The sequence below is a fragment of the Rhincodon typus genome, chromosome 19, assembly GCF_021869965.1.
Source record: "Rhincodon typus isolate 14 chromosome 19, sRhiTyp1.1, whole genome shotgun sequence".
Taxonomy (NCBI): Eukaryota; Metazoa; Chordata; class Chondrichthyes; order Orectolobiformes; family Rhincodontidae; genus Rhincodon; species Rhincodon typus.
Window position 1 is genome coordinate 32,457,846 of NC_063350.1, and position 19,309 is coordinate 32,477,154.

The 19,309-nt window shown below is 37.1% G+C and overlaps 1 protein-coding gene across 2 annotated transcripts in view; it reads left to right on the forward strand.

Annotated features, from left to right (window-relative positions):
• hnf4a (hepatocyte nuclear factor 4, alpha) overlaps positions 1–18,930 on the forward strand; it is a 68,810-nt gene extending 49,880 nt beyond the window's left edge. For both annotated transcript variants that reach the window (XM_020527461.2, XM_048608459.1), the window contains exons 5-10: positions 4,891–5,046; positions 9,730–9,817; positions 9,949–10,101; positions 12,491–12,727; positions 15,598–15,720; positions 18,580–18,930. In XM_020527461.2, the coding sequence (XP_020383050.1) occupies positions 4,891–5,046; positions 9,730–9,817; positions 9,949–10,101; positions 12,491–12,727; positions 15,598–15,720; positions 18,580–18,713 (891 nt within the window). In that variant the 3' untranslated portion in view covers positions 18,714–18,930. The remainder of the gene's footprint in view (positions 1–4,890; positions 5,047–9,729; positions 9,818–9,948; positions 10,102–12,490; positions 12,728–15,597; positions 15,721–18,579) is intronic.
• The last annotated feature ends 379 nt before the right edge of the window (positions 18,931–19,309 follow it).

Below are 19,309 nucleotides of genomic sequence, written 5' to 3' on the forward strand. Positions count from 1 at the left end.
GAAAGTGCAATGTGATAATGATTGGAAAATCTGTTTTTTGCAATGCTTATTGATAGTTAAATATTGAACACACCAGCCGGGATAAATTCCACGTGTTCTTTTATATCAACCTGAACTTTAGGATGTCTCAGCCAAAAGATGCCACCTGCATCAGTACAGCACTTCCTTTGTCCTGCACAGAAATGTCAATCTAATATTTTGTACTGAAGTTTCTGGAATGGGATTTGTATCCACAACTTTCTGACTCAGCTGAATGTGGTGCCAACTGAGATGCAGTCGAAAAATAGGCTTTGTAGCCAAGACCTCTGTTTACTAGCCAAACTATAAACACATGAGGCCTACCTTCTTCTTTTGCTTACACTGCTTTAATAAAGTGTGCCACAAACATAGGTTTCTAGATGTAAATTCAACTCTTTAACAGAACAATGATGGAGCCATACTGCGTTGTTCATCTGAAAACTTGGGAAAATCAGTTGCAGTTGTTTCTAATTTAATGCAATGGCAAAAGCTTTTGATGAATTCCATTCTCTTCATGCGTTAAAAAAGATAATTTGTTGGTTTCTATTTGATGCTTTGTTTATTTATTTGTTTTTAAAATTAGAACATAAAAACTATAAGAACTCGGAACAAGATAAGACAATTCAGCCTCTTGAGCTTGCTCTGCCATTTAATACAATCATAGCTGATCTCATCTCAGCCTCACCTCCACTTTCCTGCCCATGCCTCATAATCTTTTAACTCATTACTAATTAAAAATCTCCTCCTTAAATTTATTCAGTGTCCCAGTATTCACTATACTCCAGAGTAGTGAATACCCCAGATTCACAAGCCTTTGAGAGAAGTAATTCCTCCTTATCTCTGTTTTAAATCTGTAACCAGTTAGCCTAAAATGATGACCTCTCATTCTACATTGCCCTACCAAGGGAAGCATCCACCCTATGCCTACCGTTTCAATCCCCTTTAGCATGTTATTTACCTCAATTAGATTTTCTCTCATTCTTCTAAACTCGAATGAGTATGGACCTATACTGCTCAAAAGACAAACCTTCCATCTCTAGAACTAATGTTTTGAACCTTCTCTGAATTGCCTCCATTGCAATTACATCCTTACCCAAGTAAGGGAACCACAACTGGTCGCAATACTCCAGATTCAGTCTCAGCAATGTCTTGAACAGTTGTAACAACATTTCCCTACCTTTATACTCCATTCATTTAGCAATGCCAAAACTCAATTTGCCCTTCTTATTACCTGCTGTATATACATAATAGCTTTATGTGATTCATGCATGAGGGCACCAGATCCTTCTGCAGCAAAGCATTTTGCAGTTTCTTGCCATTTAGTTAATATGATGTCTTTTTGTTTTTTTGACCAAAATAGATAACCTCACAGTTTTTCACGTTAAAATCCCTCTGCAAAAGTTTGGCCCGTTCATCTAACTTACCTGTATCCATTTGTAAACTTATATAATTCCTCCATTTTAATATTTACTGTACCTTAATATTCCTTACTTACCACTCGTTTTCTTTCTATGGGATAATGACAAGACAGAATGAAATCAGTGGAACCGAAAATCAGGAGAGATGTACAGCAGCTGGCTGATTCGATGTCAACTGCTGTACACCACATCCAAAACTTACAATTTCTACCTTAGTAATGATTTCTTGTCTATTTTCATTTATCGTTTCTCTTTCTATGATCTGTTTAGTTTTATTATTCCATTTTTTTCTTCAGTATATTTTTCTATTTGTATTCATCGTATCTCATCTGTACTCACAGGTGGAAATTTCTTGCTCTTTTGGACGTTTAGATCTGAAAAAAGGGATTCCGGGCTCTGCTAAACTAAAACCATAATAAATACTTTTCTGAAAACTAAATTGTATAAAATAAAACTGTGTTGAAAATGTTGATAGTAACATATATCAAAGACATAAATATGGCTATCATAAATCCTACAGCTGCATTAACCATCTACCTATTTGTGCTGCAGCTAATATTAAATCAGAAGATCACAAATTTTCCAAGTATTCAACAAGAGAATCTTTACATTTAGTGGAGAAGAGGAATCTGCTTGTTTACAATTATTCCTCCATCAGAATTTACCAATATCCCTACAACTTTCTGAACTATGGTTGTTCAATTGTTCAGCTTTAGTATAGCCAACATACCATTGCTGTTCTGCACCATCCATAGTTTTATTTCGATGAGAAATGATACAGGAATAATTTTTGTCATTGTCCTTAACATAAGTGACTCCAGTTGCTTACCAAATGAGTGACACATCTTTATGATTAATAATCTATGCTTTTAGTATACTGGAAATTGAGAAGGTTGACTGCAAATAACAAAGTAGATCATGCTAGCAAATTAACAAACAGCAGTGGTAAATAGAGATTGACAAATTTAGGCAAAACTATCATGATTATTTTTTCCCAATGAATTAGTGTAGATATAGCCATTCACAATAACTATTTATATAAGATTAACCAGACAAATAATCATTTACTTTTAAATTATTTCCTGAGGTCACTGGCTTGTGATTCATTTGAAGGCTTTTTGCACATGACGTATTTAAGTCAGCCTTAAATAACTGAGTGCTTAACCAGTAAGTTATCTTCTGAGATGAAGTTTTGCCTCAGTACTTTGAGTCTTTTGCAAAACTTCCACCAACGCACTATGTATCTCTTAAGGATAGGTAATTTGTAGCAACTGTAATGTCATGTTTGAAAATGAAAAGTTAAGGAAAGTATCTTTCAATCCCAAAGGTTATAACCTCAGATTATGCCACACAGTTTTATTAATTGGCTTTAAAATATACTTGATAGGAAAAATTAACAAAATAATTTTCATACAATAGACGTGTTCCCAGTGGACTGGATACTAAAACAAAACTTGATCCTTTCTATCACATTATCTGCCTCCCACTATAATAAAAAAATAGAGCTGCATTTACAATAGTATTAATAACAGTTGTAAAATTTGAGGTTTTCTCTTCTGGACAGTGACCTGGATTTTACAGTAGGAATGCAGCAAATCTGATCAGAGTTCTCCATCAACACTGCTCTGAAATTGACAGCAAATTCTGAAGTCCACATATGCACAGTCAAATATGGAAAACCAGATGTTGCAGTCTACATTTATCCACTGACTGACAGGAATTTGCCTTTCTGCATCATCAATTTCACTACGCAAACCGTTGAAATTATTACACCTTGTTGAATGAAGTGTAACTTGGATAATAACAATGTACTAAATCTACAACTGCTGCAAAGCAATCCTACTCAGTCTGAAAAAATAGAAATTTGTATAAAGCCAAATTTCTCCATTATGAAAAGAAATCACATTGTTAGAATAAATATATGTATACCTTTTAAAAGTTTCATTTTCATAACTCAGATTCAGCCTGATTCCCCACTTGCATGAACAAATTATTTATTTTGTTCACTATAAAATTTTAATTAAACTGAAAGATGATTGGTGCATTTTATTTCCTCCTTTACGATCTGTTAGAATACTTTAATGTGATTGGCAATTTACCCTATGTGATGATATCACTATTGCTAATTACTATGAGGTTCACTTGACTTAGCATCACATTCAAACTAACATTGGGAAGCTATTAACTAGCTCAATTGACCTGTAAATATCTATTTTCATATGCCAATTTTGGCATCCACCAACCTCTATTATGGCGATGAGCTGGGAAGTCGTTCAGACTCCACTCCGTCTACTACATATCCTCCATCCAAAGCCTGGCAGGGCACACTTTATCCAGCCCATGTCTCTGAAATCATATGGAGTTGTACCAAAGAGAAACAATGCCTGATTGCAGGAATTTCGTAGACTCCAACTCCCTTATGCAGAGCATAGTAAACATTTGGTTGAACATGGTTTAACAGTGAAAGTGATGACCTCTCAGCAGGGATGGAGGAGTGCTCCTGCACTTAGGTGCCAGTCTGAACTCCATCAAAATTCCAGCTCTAGGATTAACCACTGTAAAAGGGAATATTAATTTAATGAATTTTAACCAGTGGCATTAACTACAGAAGTGGTTTTCCATGCTTCCTCCAAGGGACCAAAAATTCAAAGGCAATCCCTACTTATGCTGAAAAATCTTGTTTGGAAATATAATTCGTCATAAATAGTACATAACTTGAGTTTTGCTAAAGAAAAGACACATTTTGTTGAAACTTTTGGTCTCACATTCATCAACACAATTGTCAAGAGAAATGCCAACGTATAGAGATAGCAACATTTTTATACTCCATGAGAAGACAGTTTTGGTTGGTTGGCAAGTGGATACTGATTTACAGAGATGTTGCTATGGCGAATGCATCAGTTACATAATGACTGACAAGTTTGATTTGAACTTAAACCCCAGGAGGTTGACTTTAATTGGTCAGGAATTACCCTGAGAAATGAGCCAGAGAATGGCTGTTGCCTGTTTTGGTGACATGAAACAGATGCAATGTGTGTATATGTTCCTTCCAACTGGAATTTTTCAGCAATGAGAAAGTTTATTAATCCTCGGAAATAAATTATTTCTAAGATTATGATTTGCAGGCTCACAGTGACAGGGTAAAGAAACTTTCCTATTCTCGTTAAAATATGTTTAACTTTAAAATTCGGACTTTCCGCAACTTGAGGAAGTTTCTGGAAAGATAATAATTTGAATTTTTCTATTAATACCCTTTACAACTTTGTATTCAAACATTCTGAAGTGACGCACAATGGCTGTTCTTCATATTGTTTATCAAAAAAGAAGGCAACCAAAATGTTGTCGCATGAAATAATACAAACTAATTTCAATATAATATTTTGTTCATCCTGAAGAAAATGATAAAATTGAACTCAGTACTTTAAATGGTCATTTTTATCCTCTGTGGTTCCAGATCTCATCTCCTGTTTCAGTGATAAACAGTGACATCAGGTCTAAAAAGATTGCAGTGATCAGTGACATATGTGAATCTATGAAACAGCAGCTTTTGGTCTTGGTAGAGTGGGCTAAATATATCCCAGCTTTCTGTGAGTTACCACTGGATGACCAGGTTTGTAATATTTCTCATTAATCCAGTTTTATGTTGACTTTTTAGTCAGATTTTTAAAATTTGACAACTGAACAATGTTATGTTGGTGGCACTGACTTTTGCGTCAGTTTATAGATTATGAATCTTGACTTTCATCACCCAACGACTCATATTAGGTGGAACAGCATTAATACTCAACTTCACATAAGTCAAATAAAGATAAAATACTCCAGATGCTGGAAATCTGAAACCAACACAGAGAATGCTGGAGAAACTCAGCAGGTCTGCCAGCATCTGTGGAGAGAGGGGTTCTGAAGATGAGCCATACCAAACTTGAAACATTAACTCTGTTCCTCTTTCCACAGATGTTGTCAGACCTGCTGATTTCTCTGGTATTTTCTTTGCTTGTTCCACTTAAAGTCAAGTACCCTTAGCTTCAATTGAATTAGCTTTTGTTTTAACTTATGAATAATGGCAGAACTGTCTTTTCAACAACAAATGCAGAGTTGAACTGACAGAATAATTAATTCAAAGTTATATCTCAGGCTCTGTGCTATGTGTATATGGGTTCAGTCCAGACCATACTCACATAGAAAGAGAACTGAAAGATGTTTCAACTTCAGTAATACTGATGAAAACAATGAACACAGTAAGATGTGACCCACTGATGTAACAATTACACAATGGTGTAACAAGAAATGGAATCACCAATCAGATTGCCCAAAACAACAGGTAGAGGTGAATTTCCATGAGGGTTCTCCCACTAGTCTTTTCTAATGTTGACAGAAAGGCCAAAGCAATCCCATAACAGTATTTACATAATTTTCCAAGGCTCTTTCAATAAAAAGAGGTGCTGGAAAAGTCCCCAGGAAGCCCATATGTTTCTGATTTTCATTAATGCAGCATTTGACAGTACAGAGCAGAATCAGTCTTGTAGCGATAAAAGACAAATCTAAAGCCAAGTTGATCCCATATTATTCTTTCTGGCCTCCGATCAGACAGTTAAAGATAAGGATTAAAGATGCTTTGGGACATCCTATGGAGAGAGACATGATAAATATTTTGGAAGAATGTATGAGGGGGAAACAATATTATTGTATTGTAAAGGTGGGCTCATTTGAAATCAATGAAAAGTAAAATGGATAGAGTGTAAAGGACATAAGAAATATAAACAGGAGGAGGCCACTCAGCCCCTTGAGCCTGCTCCGCCATTTGATAGGATCATGGTTGATCTGATATTCCTCAGATTCACTTCCTATATTTTCTGCAGAACCCTTGATTCCCCCATTGATCAAGAAGCTATTTATCTTAGCCTTAAATATACATCAAGCAAACTTTCTGTGGCAAGGAGTTCCAAAGACTCACACACCTCTGAGTGAAAAAGCTCCTCCTAATTTCAGTCTTAAATTGGTTCCCCTTAATTCTGAGGCTAAGTTCTCTGGTCCTAGATTTTCTCATGAGGAGAAACATCCTCTCAATATTTATCCTGTCAAGGCCTCTAAAGAATCCTATATGTTTCAACAAGTTCACCTCTAAATTCCAATGAGTAGAGTCCCAAACTGTTTAGCCTTTGCTCACATCCATACAGGGGATCATCCTAGTGAACCTCCTTTGAACTGCCTCCAAAAAAAAATACATTTTCTTATATAAGAAGATCAAAACTGTTCACAGTATTCCAGATGTGGTCTCAGCAGCACCTTGTCCAGTTCCAGGAAGACTTCCATACTCATATATTCCAACTCCCTTCAAATTGGGGCCAACATTCCATTAGCCTTCCTGATTACCTGCTGCAGCTATGTACTAGCTTTCTCTGTTTCATGTACAAATAACACCCAAGTCTGTTTGCATTGTAGCTTATAACATTCTGTTCTTTTGTTCTCTTTTCCAAAGTGAACAACTTCATATTTTCCCGCATTATACCCCATTTGTGAACTTCCTACTCACTCACTTAACCTATCAATATCTCTCTGTGAACTGTATGTATCCCTCTTGCTAAACATTCTTTGAATTCCTATGGGCTCTCAAGGGCAACACGCCATCTAATTTTCTAACCAGCTGCACTGGCCTTCGAGGTCCATGCATGGTAGTGACTTCCAGAATCAGAAGTCATGCCACAATCAGTATGCTGACACCAATCGCCATGCATGAAACATCAGAATGACTGCGTGCACATACGGCTGTGAAGCACAGAGGGAACATTCTCAAGGGACCACATTTTTGCTATACAGCATTGCAAGCTGAAAGTGAGAAGAACATAAATTCTCCTTATCCATATAGTCATCCCATCACATAGATCCACCATTAGAATACAAAAGAGGGAACGTCCCAAAACCTGCAAAGTCCACCACAATCATCAAATAAGGTTACATGCCCCATAGCCAAGATACAGATTCATGTATTTTCAGGACCTCTATATATTCATTTTCCTACTGAAGCTAATTTCTATGTGAAAATTCATCACTGTAAAATCCCTACTATATCTTAACTAGTATACAGTTTCATCATTAGATGTTACGGCAACTGAATATATTCAAGGAGTTTTAAGAGCTTGAAAGTTATGACAAAGCTACAGTACATGCTTGATGGAAGTTGATGGAGTGTCCTAGTAATTTTGGGCTGGCACTGCTTGAGTTAGACCCCTTTCTTCCTTCTCTGTCATGCTTGTGAACCCGCTGAGTTCCTAAATTCGTTCATATGTTTGTGGGGTGATGTTAATAGCATGCTGAACTACTCCCTCACACTTATAGTTGGCTGCATAGTAACATTTGTAGAAGCTGATGCACTCAAAGTTCCCCAGGTCGGGAAATAGAATGGTTAGTGTGAACTGAGTTGAAGATTGGGTGAAATAGCCAGAAGGAAAGTTTACAACAATTCAATTGTAGCCTCAGGTAATACTAAATCTGTCATTTGTGATCTTAATAGAAAATTCACTGTGAAAGCAAAACTTTCCTCATTAACAATTTTTTCCTTCAAGTTAATGTTTAAGCTTTTTGTTGTTGTACATAACATTGTTTGCAGTTTAACATTAAACTTTATGCAAGTGTGAGAAACATTAACACTGGACAAATAAAGTATTAAGTCACTCATTGTTAAGCATATGATTTGTTGAGCACATCAGCACTTCTGTTCCAAAGAACTAGATAACTCCAGATTCCTAAAACTTTTTATTAACATTTTCAGAAAGTGCACCTGCTGGCTAGAAGGATCGTTTTGTCACACTTCCAACAATTCCACTCATGCATTAGACTTTATCCGATACTTTCAGGGTTTAGAAACACCTGGGGTTATGCCATTGTATTATACTTTCTACCTTTTCATCTGTTCTTTAAGCTTTTTTTTCTGTCTTGATCTTAGAGTTTATATCACAATTAACAAAAATATTAAAGTGCATCATCTGAACATCCATACACATGAACATGCATATAATGACATTCTCTTTCCTGTCACTTCCTCCTCTTAACTGATGAATAGCCTCATTCCCAAAATAACTCAATGATAAAAGTTTATTTTGCTTTTCCTACTCAGCATGTTCAGTTAAATATGTTATGCTGTAATTCATCTCTCCCCATCTGGCCCGGATCCAGCAAGTTCAGAGCTTGATCTAAACTAGAAGCAAAGCCTAGACAAAGATGATCATGTAACTTCAAAAGTTAGGTCTGAATTATTTACTGGAAAAGGAAATCAGCCTTTAACAAAAAAAAAATCTGAATAGAGATGATTAAAGTTGATTAGAGATGATTTCAACCATGTTAGATGTGCTGGAATGTGCAGTATTCTGCCCAGTTTGTAAATGATATGCCATTACTGCATTGTCAAACATTCCAACTTGACATGGAATGAAAAGGATACCTTAAAACAGGTGCTAAAAATGAAAAACCCATGCTGAGTGAACACAATGATTCTGTCACTGCATAAACATATTTCTGTATCAGCTCATTCCTCAATCAAAGAACAATTTGGAGCATTGATCAAACTGAGCCGGTCCTTTCGGTGGAGTGAACACTGGGAAGAAGCTCAAATTAGAACAGATTGTGCTGCAACAGATGCTTTATCTGTTCCCAAGAAACCAAATTGACAAAATTTCAGCACAGCTGTTCCAACAGCTAGCTCTTCAGAGAAAGAGAGAAAGAGATTTTAATTGGCTCACTTTTAATAGAACTTCAAATTGAATATAGACTGGCATTATTGGTAAAAGTTAGCAAAGTCTATGGATTCATCCCATGTCACCACACTAATTCATCATTGGAATAGATCTCAGTTGTAGCACTTTGTACTTCCATAGAAAGCTAAGCGTAGAATTCGAAAATGCAGCAGTCTTAGCCTGTTCTGCTGTTCAGTTAAAGTGTCCCTGATCCAGCTATGTGTCTTATTCCCTGCTAGCTTTAAACTTGAAAAGATTTATCAATCTGAGCCTTAAAAGTCTTTTGGGAAAAAAAGTTCTAGATTTCCGCTGCTATTTGTGTGAAAAGTGCTTTTTTGACGTCAGTCCAAATGGCCTAACTCTAACTTTAAAATGCCTAGATTAAAAACCTGGTGAGTCAAAGACCATAAAATAATTTAAAGAGAAATTAATCATAGATTATATGTGCATTCAGGAAGGCAATGAGATATTCAGCAGCAAGGTTCACAAATTTTTATAGTAATCAAAAATGCTGTTTAATAGGAATACAGAGTGATTAATTGCCATGTGCTTTACATGAATAGGTTGCCTTATTGCGAGCCCATGCTGGGGAGCATTTACTGCTTGGGGCAGCAAAACGTTCCATGATGTATAAAGATGTTCTGCTCTTAGGTAAAATCACTCATCTTGTTCACTTTGTGAGTTATTATATCTTTGAATTTCTCTTTAAACTAAAAAAAAGTCTGATCAAAATATTGGAAGAATATCCACAAAATCTATGCTATTTGCTTTTATCTCTAAAGGCAATGACTACATTATTCCCCGCAATTGCCCAGAGCTGGAAATAAACCGTGTAGCAACTAGAATTCTGGATGAACTGGTGCAAACATTTCAGGAGCTTCAGATCGATGATAATGAATATGCCTGCCTGAAAGCAGTTGTTTTCTTTGATCCAGGTGGGAAGCATGCTCATGAAAAATCATAATTCTGTCAGCGTGACAGTCCATTGCATGGATTAGCAACAACAAGGTGTTAAAAAAAATGTATCTGTAATGGACATTTGTAAAAAATATTTGGCTTTTCACAAATTGAGAGAAAGATACTGAGTGGCCCCAGACATAACTCTGCAACCTTAAAGCTGTTATCTTTCTTTATGTACTATGCAATTTGCAATGTAATATTGTGATGTGATGGCACTTAATAGTGCTTAGTGTTTCACATATTGGAAATGCAACTACATTTACATTTGTTATGATCCCAGCTGATGGTGATACTAGGTAAGTCAGATCCCAGAACGAAACCTGGCTTGATAGATCATAATTTTAATTTTTGCAGTTGGTTACCATGGAAATTAACCACAGAACGTATGCTCACAAGGCTAGCAATGTTCTTTACAAGTTTATTACACACATGAGAACAGAGAAAAGCTCTATATACACATAGACAGGAAAACAAAGTTTGAACCTTTTTTCCCAGCTACATCCTTAATAGATGCTCAATCCCAGTAAAGTTTCATTCCTACTTAACTCTTTAATTTCTTACTTAACTGACCTCTTCCAGGTTTGATGGCCTAGAGATTCTCTTCCAGTTCCAACCACCTAAACCACTTTACAGTTCAGCAGTTTAAAAATGTCTGCACAAAGTCTCACAGCTTGTAGACTCCACAACTAAAATCCTTCTGCTCGGATGAAACTGTTCTTCTGCTAGCATGCAGCTGAAATCTGACTCTTCTAAACTAAACTTAAACCAAACTAAGTGTCCTGTGATCATTTGTTCTTCTGTATGTCATAAATCCAGCAGTGTAGTTATTATATCAATTAACATCACAGGTGTCTGGCTATCCACTTACTACATTATATGCTTATGAATGTTATGTATTTAGCTCACTTTTCCAATGATTTTTTTGACCTCTAAAATAAAAGACCTTTACGGAACTGAAACCAAATCCATCTGCTTCTATTTTAAAAATCTAAATTCACAAATGTTAATAATTATGTACATAGTAACTGCTTTAATTACATACTGAAATGTTAATGATTTTAGTTCAGTTAATGCAATGTTATAAGTGATAATGCATGACTGATATCATGTAATTATCAAAATTAAAATGTTATAGTCATCAAATATAAAATATTGAAAACATTTTACTTAACAATTAATCTTAAGTATTCTTGAAAAAAAGATTGTTGAAGCTTTGGGACCATTTACAAAAAATTCAGAAGTAAAGGAAAACCAACATATTAACTTCCTTTCTGATGATACAGCTTCCAGGGCAATTGTCACCTGATCACATGGATTAGTATCCCTTTTATCCAAGAAAGTTACAATTGCTTTCTTTTCAGTTAATGCAGACTCTTAAAAGTCTTAAAAAGGCAATTACAGATTCCACACAACTACCAAATAAATTACAGCTTTCCCAAAGAAGTCTTAAAAGCCTTTTCCAAACATTGTCAAAGACAATTACAGAATCCATGCAACTACTAAATAAATTACAGGTTTTCCTTACTGTACTGCATCTGGGTCAAAGATCATCACACTATGTACTAAAGTCTCTCATCCCTATTAAACCATGTCTGCATTCTCTCCAACTTCTTCACGTCATTCCTAAAATGTGATGCCCGGAAATGGATAAAATGCTCCAGTTGAGACTGAAACAGAGGTTTAACTTTTATATTCCATGCCTTAATACATAAAGGCCAAGATCCTGTGTGTCTTATTTACTGCAATTTCACAACTAATTCTGCCATCTTCACTGCCTTGTGTATTTATACCCCAGTTTCCTAAGCTCCTGCACTCCCTTTAGAATTGTATCCTTTATTTACTTCACTTTTGTGAGTGGAGGGAGAACGGCAGAAAGTCAAAGGGGGGGGTATGAATGAATTGGGGTTTTCCCTCCATTGAAGACACCTTCAGAATTACTCTCACCACCATTGTCCAGGGTAGGTCCCCACTGCTAAAGCCATTGTGTGGGCTTTCACCAAGCATTAATTGAATACTTCAGGGCCAAGAGCCGTTGACCCCCAACATCCATCCCCTTATAATTTCAGAGAGTTCAGGAGTGGCTGACAGGAGTGACAGGAAGGCCATACATTCAGTTTAACATTTCACCACCTACCCCACCTTCAAACCCACCTGTGGTGCAGCATAAAATCCAGGCCACAATCATATTGTATTACTGCGAATATCTTGAAACAAATAAAATATGTTTGAATAAATGCCTATATTGAGGAAGATGCAAAAACGTTGTAAGTCAAGATAACATCTTCCTTTTATTTGTGAGTTCAAGACCAAAAGCCATAGTGGAATAATGCAATTTTAAAATGATGAATTAACATCTGTCCACAGATGCCAAAGGACTCAGTAACCCTGCCAAAATAAAACGCATGCGGTTCCAGGTGCAAGTCAGTTTGGAGGACTATATTAATGACAGACAGTATGATTCTCGGGGTCGATTTGGAGAGCTGCTACTATTGCTACCCACTCTACAGAGCATCACTTGGCAAATGATAGAGCAAATCCAGTTTGTTAAACTCTTTGGAATGGCTAAAATTGATAACCTTCTTCAAGAGATGCTTCTGGGAGGTAAGGAAAGTTTTAAATACAATAAATCATTGAGATTTACCCAGCAGTCTTGTGAAAAAACCCATGCCAAAGATTAAGACAAGTTTTAAATTGAAATAAAAGTAAAATATTGTGGATACTGGAAGTCTAAGATATAAACAGAAAATACAGGGAGTAATCATACTGGGCAATAGCAGTGGAGAGAAAAGCAGCTCTGTGACCTTTCAAATGAACTGGGAGGAGTTTTTTTTTTAATTATTCACTCATGGGATACTGCATTTATTATCCATCCCTAATTGCCCAGAAGATAGTTAAGAGACATTCACCCTGCTGTGGGCCTGGAGTTATATGTAGGCCAGATCATATAAAAAATAGCAAAATTCCTTTCCTAAAGGAAAATCGTGAACCAGATTGGTTTTTAGCAACAATTAACAGTGGTTATCTCATTACCCTTAGTCTATCTCTTTTACATTCTAGATTTGAGTTCAAATTTCACCATTGGTTATGGTGGGATTCAAACATACGTCCTCTGAACATTAGCCTGAGGTTCTGGATTCCTAGCCCAGTGACTTTACCACTAAACTATTCCCTTTGATGCATAAATAAAAGGAAAGAATAGGAAGAACAATAAAAGAGAAGGTAGGAGAGATTAAACAACCGAAGGTTTCGTGATACAAGTGGAAGTGGAGCAGTAAGGACAGAAATAAAGAAACAAAATCTGCGGCTGGGGAGGTGTGGATGGCAGGATGCTAAATAGTTACCATCTGAAAGCAAAGGATATAAGAGAGAAACAAATGAGACGAACCCAAACCAACCAAGAAAACCAAACCAAAATGGGAGCAGGGTTGACATTCTAATTTTTAAAAAAAAATTATCTTGAGTTCTAAAGATTTCAAACTGACCAGTCAAAAGGGGAGGTACTCTTTTGTGAGGTGTTGCTGAGCTTTGCAGCATCTCAATGACAGAAAAATCACAGTTAGATGAGGTTGAGAACCCAAGTGATAGGGAACTGGAAGGTCTGTGTTCCACAGCCACCCAAAGTAGGGTAACTTTCCATTTCTAATGTCAAAAGTGAGACATCACTGTTACCAGCCAGATTCAACCTGATATCTGAGGAGTTACAAATGGTACTGAAACAGTGCAGTCTTTCATGAACATTCCCACTCTGACCTCATAAATGGAGAGAATCCCATCGATAAAGCAACTGAAGGTGGTTGGACTTAGAGACTACACTGTCAATGCCCTGGGGCTGAGATGATTGGCCTCCACAATCCCACCTTTTGTTTTTGCTAACTATGACTCCAACAGTGGAGATTTTTCCCCATTTCCACAGACTTCAATTTTTCTTGGGCCTCTGGATGTCACACTGGATTAAATGCTACTTTGGTGTCAAGGGCAGTTATTCTCAACTCATCTCTGTAATTCAACTATTTTATTTATATTTGAAACAAGGCTATAATGAGATCTAGAACCATACTGCCTTACTAGAATGAAAAATTAGTATTTGCAAATGTATTAAATATGTAAGTGCTCCTTAACAGCACTGTCAATGACACCATCTATCATTTTGCCAATGATTCAGTGGTAATTTGTTAGATTGGACTTGTCCTTTTTTTTTGTACAATTTTCAACATTTCTAGATCGAGGTAACTGTACTTGAGAAATGTGACTAGTCTTGGCTCTCATTCTACAGCACAAATCTTTTAGTGCTACAGCCTGGGTATTTTAAAGGTTCACAGAATTTGGTGTATCAATTATCTTCAGCCATTTCTTAATGTCATGAGTAGTGAATGATATTGTCTGAAGACCAGCATCTATGATGCTGGAGACCCAAAGACACTGAGATTAATCTTTCACATGGTACTTCTAGCTCAAGATATTTGCAAATGCTTCAGCTGTGACTTTTGCACTGAAGTTTGGGCTCTATCATCATTGAGGATGTAGATATTTGTTGAGTTTTCTAATTGTTCACCAACATTCAGAACAAGATGAACAAGACTGCTGAGGTTTGATCTGATCTGTTGATATCACTTAACTCTGTGCATAACATGTTGCTCAGCCATTCAGTATGCAGGCCCATGTTATAGATTCAGCACATTGGCATTTCATTTCATACATGCTTTCTGCTGCTTCAGGAAAGCAGATACTTTGGAACAACATAACTTGCAAGTTCCCCATAGAGTCATACAATAACCTGAGTTCAAACTAGATACTTTTTCACTGCCACTGGATCGAACCCCTGGGACTCCCTTCCTCCCAGCATTGTAGGTGTACCTACGTCACAGGAACTGCAGCAGTCCAAAAAGTGGTTCACCATCACTTTCTCAAGTGTAATTAGGGATGGTCAACAAATGTTGAACTTGCCAGCATCTCCAAGAACCCATGAATTACTAAATAATATTGCAGGGATCAAATTGTGAGCAATATGTACAATATACGTATAGTGACTGGAACCAGGTGGATTTTATTGACTATGAGATCCTTGTTTGGGGTTGTTAACCTGAGCCAATCAGGAAGCCCGGGCTGGCAAGTATAAACAGGGGATTCAGAATGTCCTCGCTGCAGGGACTGATTCTGAGCTGGCTGACCACAGCCAGTGTACTGTGCACATGTAAATGAACGGTGGCTTGGTGACAGGATTTCAACACTAAACACACTATCCCCTAGAAAGAGTGCTTGTGACCTAGATAATGAGATGGGAAAAGGTAAAAGGTGGTGTATTGCATAACCTGCACTTGCAAGGAATGGTGTTGTAGGAAAGGGTGGGGTATGGTGGTCAATTTAAATTTCTACTCCTCTTTCAGTGAGATTCAACAGGTAATCTGGAGAAGTTCTACAGTTCAACCTCAGTATTTTTTTAACCATATTCTCAAATATCTTTTACATTTCAGGTACTGCAAATGAGGCGCCACACACACACCACTCACTACATCCTCATCTAGTCCAGGAGCACCTGGCAAGTAATGTGATAGTAGCCAGCACAATGCCTGCTCCAGTACAAAATGGGCAGATCTGTAAGTAATAAAAGTTGAAATTACAACTGGACAAACTGTAAAATCATTTTATATAGTTCAATTTTTATTTTTCATATGTTTCAGTATCAATTCTTCTCTAATTTATTTTTGAGATTTGTTGAAAACATTTCCAGCAAGAAACAATCATGACAGAGATCTTTGTATCCTCTTTAGCCACAGGCAAGGTCCAAAAGAAAGTGTTCCATAGGAATCAGTGCTGGGATCTCTGTTGTTTATAATTTATATAAATGATTTGGGCTGATACGTAGGTGGTCTGATTAGTACATTTACAGACAAGACAAAAACTAATGTAGTTGTAAATAGTGAGGATGTTTGTCAAAGGATACAGCAGGATATAGATCATTTCGAAAGTTGTGATGTGGAGGTGCCAGTGTTGGACGGGGATGGTCAAGGTCAGAAGTCACATGACACCAGGTTACAGTCCAACAGGTTTCTTTGAAATCACAAGCTTTCTAAGCACTGCCCCTTCGTTAGGTGAAGCTGCACCATCACTGTTATTAAGCACCACACTTTAACCAACTGAGCTAACTTGCCTGCAGTAATTACAGTTTTAGCAGGGCTACTGTTAGGCAGGCTCAGTTGTTAGCTTGTGATTTCAAATAAACCTGTTGGACTACAACCTGGTGTTGTGTGACTTCTGACTTTGGAAAGTTGGACAGAGAAATGGCAGATGGCATTTAATCCGGTCACAAGTTGATGCATTTTGCAAGGCCAAACGCAAGAGGAAAGTATACAGTAAATGGCAAACCCCTTAGGAGCATTAATGCACAGAAGGATCTTGAGATGCAAGTCCTTAGCTCCCTGGAAGTGGCGACACAAGTGGATAACATGGTAAAAAAGGTGTACAGGCATCCTTGTCTTCTTCAGTCGGGAGTGTATTAGCTGTAAGGCGAGGTTGGACAAATTTGAATTGTTTTCACTAGTGCATCAGAGATTGACGGGCAAAATTACTGAAATATATAAAATTATGAGATATAGATAGGATCATTAGTCAGTCTTTTTCCCAGGGTGGAAATGCCAAATATTAGGAGGGCATAGGTTTAATGTGAGAAGAGGAAATTTTAAAGGAGATTGTGAGACAGAGGGTGGTAGATACCTGGAATGCGCAATGGAGGTGGTACAAGCAGATTCGATAGCAACATTTGAAAGGCATTTAGACAGACAGATGAACAGGCAGGGAGCAGAGGGATATGGACCATGTGCAGGCAGATGGGATTAGTTTAGAATGGCATCACGGCTGGCACAGACATTGTGGGCTGAAGGGCCTGTTCCTGTGCTGTACTAGTCTATGTTCAATGATCAATAGCTTGTCCCTATGCTAATATTAATCTATAAGTAACCATTGCAAGATGTAAAGGAAATGCCAGCTAATTCAGATAATTATTTCCTGTCACTGTTAAAAGCACCCTACCCTGTCCTTGCTTAGCCTGTCTAACAATTGCCCTGCTAAAACTGTAATTACTGCAAGCAAGTTAGCTTAGTTGATTAACGTGTGGTGCTTAATAACAATGATAGTGCAGCTTCAATCATCATTCTGGTTGATTTAATTACTGCAGCATGTCTCTTCTGCTTACTCCATCGTGATAGTACAGCGCAGCTGAGTCGATATTAGCAACATTTGAGAACAAGAATGCTACATGAGGGAGAAAAAGAAAGAGAGAGAGAGAGAAAGAGAGCGCAATTATCACAAAGTTGGCAATTATTCCCTGAACTGTGGCTAGGCCTCCTGTGGGGACCTAGGTTCAAATCCTGCCACGGTAGTTGGTAGAATTTGAATCCAGGTAAAAATGTGGAATGAAGAGTGTAATGATGACCATGAATCCAACACCAATTGTCAGCAAAGCCCATGTGGTTCACTAATATCATTTAGGGAAGGAAACTACCATTCTTATCCGGTCTGGCCTACGTTATGGAGTCCAGAGTCAATGTTTAGGGCTCCCAAGGCAACACTTTCCTGACTGTATACACCTATAGTTCCACCTCTGGTGGATTTATCCTATAAGTGTCTGGGATATTGTAACGTATGGTTCTACAGGTATGAAAGTGTTGAGCAGTTGCTTGACTAGTCTGTGGGACAACTGTTCCCCTCTTCCCACAAGGCTGTAGCTTTAATAAGGAGGACTTTGCAGGGTTAACAGATCTCAATTTGCAGTTGTTGTTTCTAATACTTTGATCCATGCTGGTGATCCATCTGGTCCATTTCATTCCTTTTAATGGACTTTGTAGTGGTTAGATACAACTAAGTGGTTTGCTAGTCTATTTCAATGGGCAGTCAAGAGTCAACTACCTCACTGTAGATCTAGAATCACATGTAGGCCAGACTGAATAAAGATGGCAGATGTTCTTGTCTGAAAAGCATTAGTAAATGAAATAAGTTTTATTGAAGAACAATTGACAATATTTACATAGCTACCAGTAGACTAGCTTTTAATTCCATATTTATTAATTGAATTCAAACTTTATCTCTGCTATAGCGGCATTTGAACCCAGAGCATTTGTCTGATCTTCTGAGTTACTAATCTAGTAACAATACCATTACACCACTGCCTGCTTCAGGACTCCCTATCATAGGACTCAATCCTTGCTGGCCTTGGAAAATGTGGATAAGAGGTTTAATGTTAAGTCTTTTTAACAAACTCATACTGAGGATACAGTAGGAATGTGCCATAAGGACAATTGCTCTGATGTGTTTAACAGGGTTCAGAATGGTTTATTACTTATCATTACTGTGACCTAACAGCTTTTTTTTTCTATATATTTCTTTCATTTGTGTTATTCTTGAAGTTGTCTTAAAAGAATTACTGACTTTTTTTTGTTCATTTTATATATGTACCGCAGCCACACCTGAAACTCCATTACCTTCTCCACCTGGAGGTTCTACATCAGAGCCATACAAACTAGTAGCAGGTTCTGTATCAAAACCACCAACATCAGTTCCTCAGCAAACCATTCCAAAACAAGAGGCAATTTAACAGATGGGAAGCATCTCAGAGCAAAAGTCATCAATAAATAGCTCAACAGATTTTCCACCGCTAGAGAACTGTTTTATGAGAACACAGTCCTAATAAGAACTAATAAGAACTGTGTCCCATTTTAAAAGATGACACAGATGAAATCATAGATAATTAAAAGATTAATGTTAATATATGTTGAACTGACTGTCATTGTAATACCATACTCTTAGGTTTCCAAGAGACTGCTTTTCACTATAGAAAATTGGATTAACTCATTTAGTAAGTTCAAATTCAGGATATATCATGATAGTCATTTCCTTCAACTTAATAGTTGATTTTAACTCTGGTTGCCTGGTGGTTATTGCAGAGGAAGAGGATTACAAGGGTGAAGTTTAAGACAGTAGAGGGCTCATAGTATGTCTGGATGCTCCCTATTCAGATTTTAACTCATCTGAGACACTGAAGAGCATCAGATAGCACATGGCCAGTGAGGTAATCAACATCACAACACCAATTTAACTGAAAGATTTAAGAGCCAACTATGAGATTTGGTGGGAATCAATGAAAAGGCCAAATTAAGTTTTCAATTTGAGCTTTTTTGAACATTACTAATG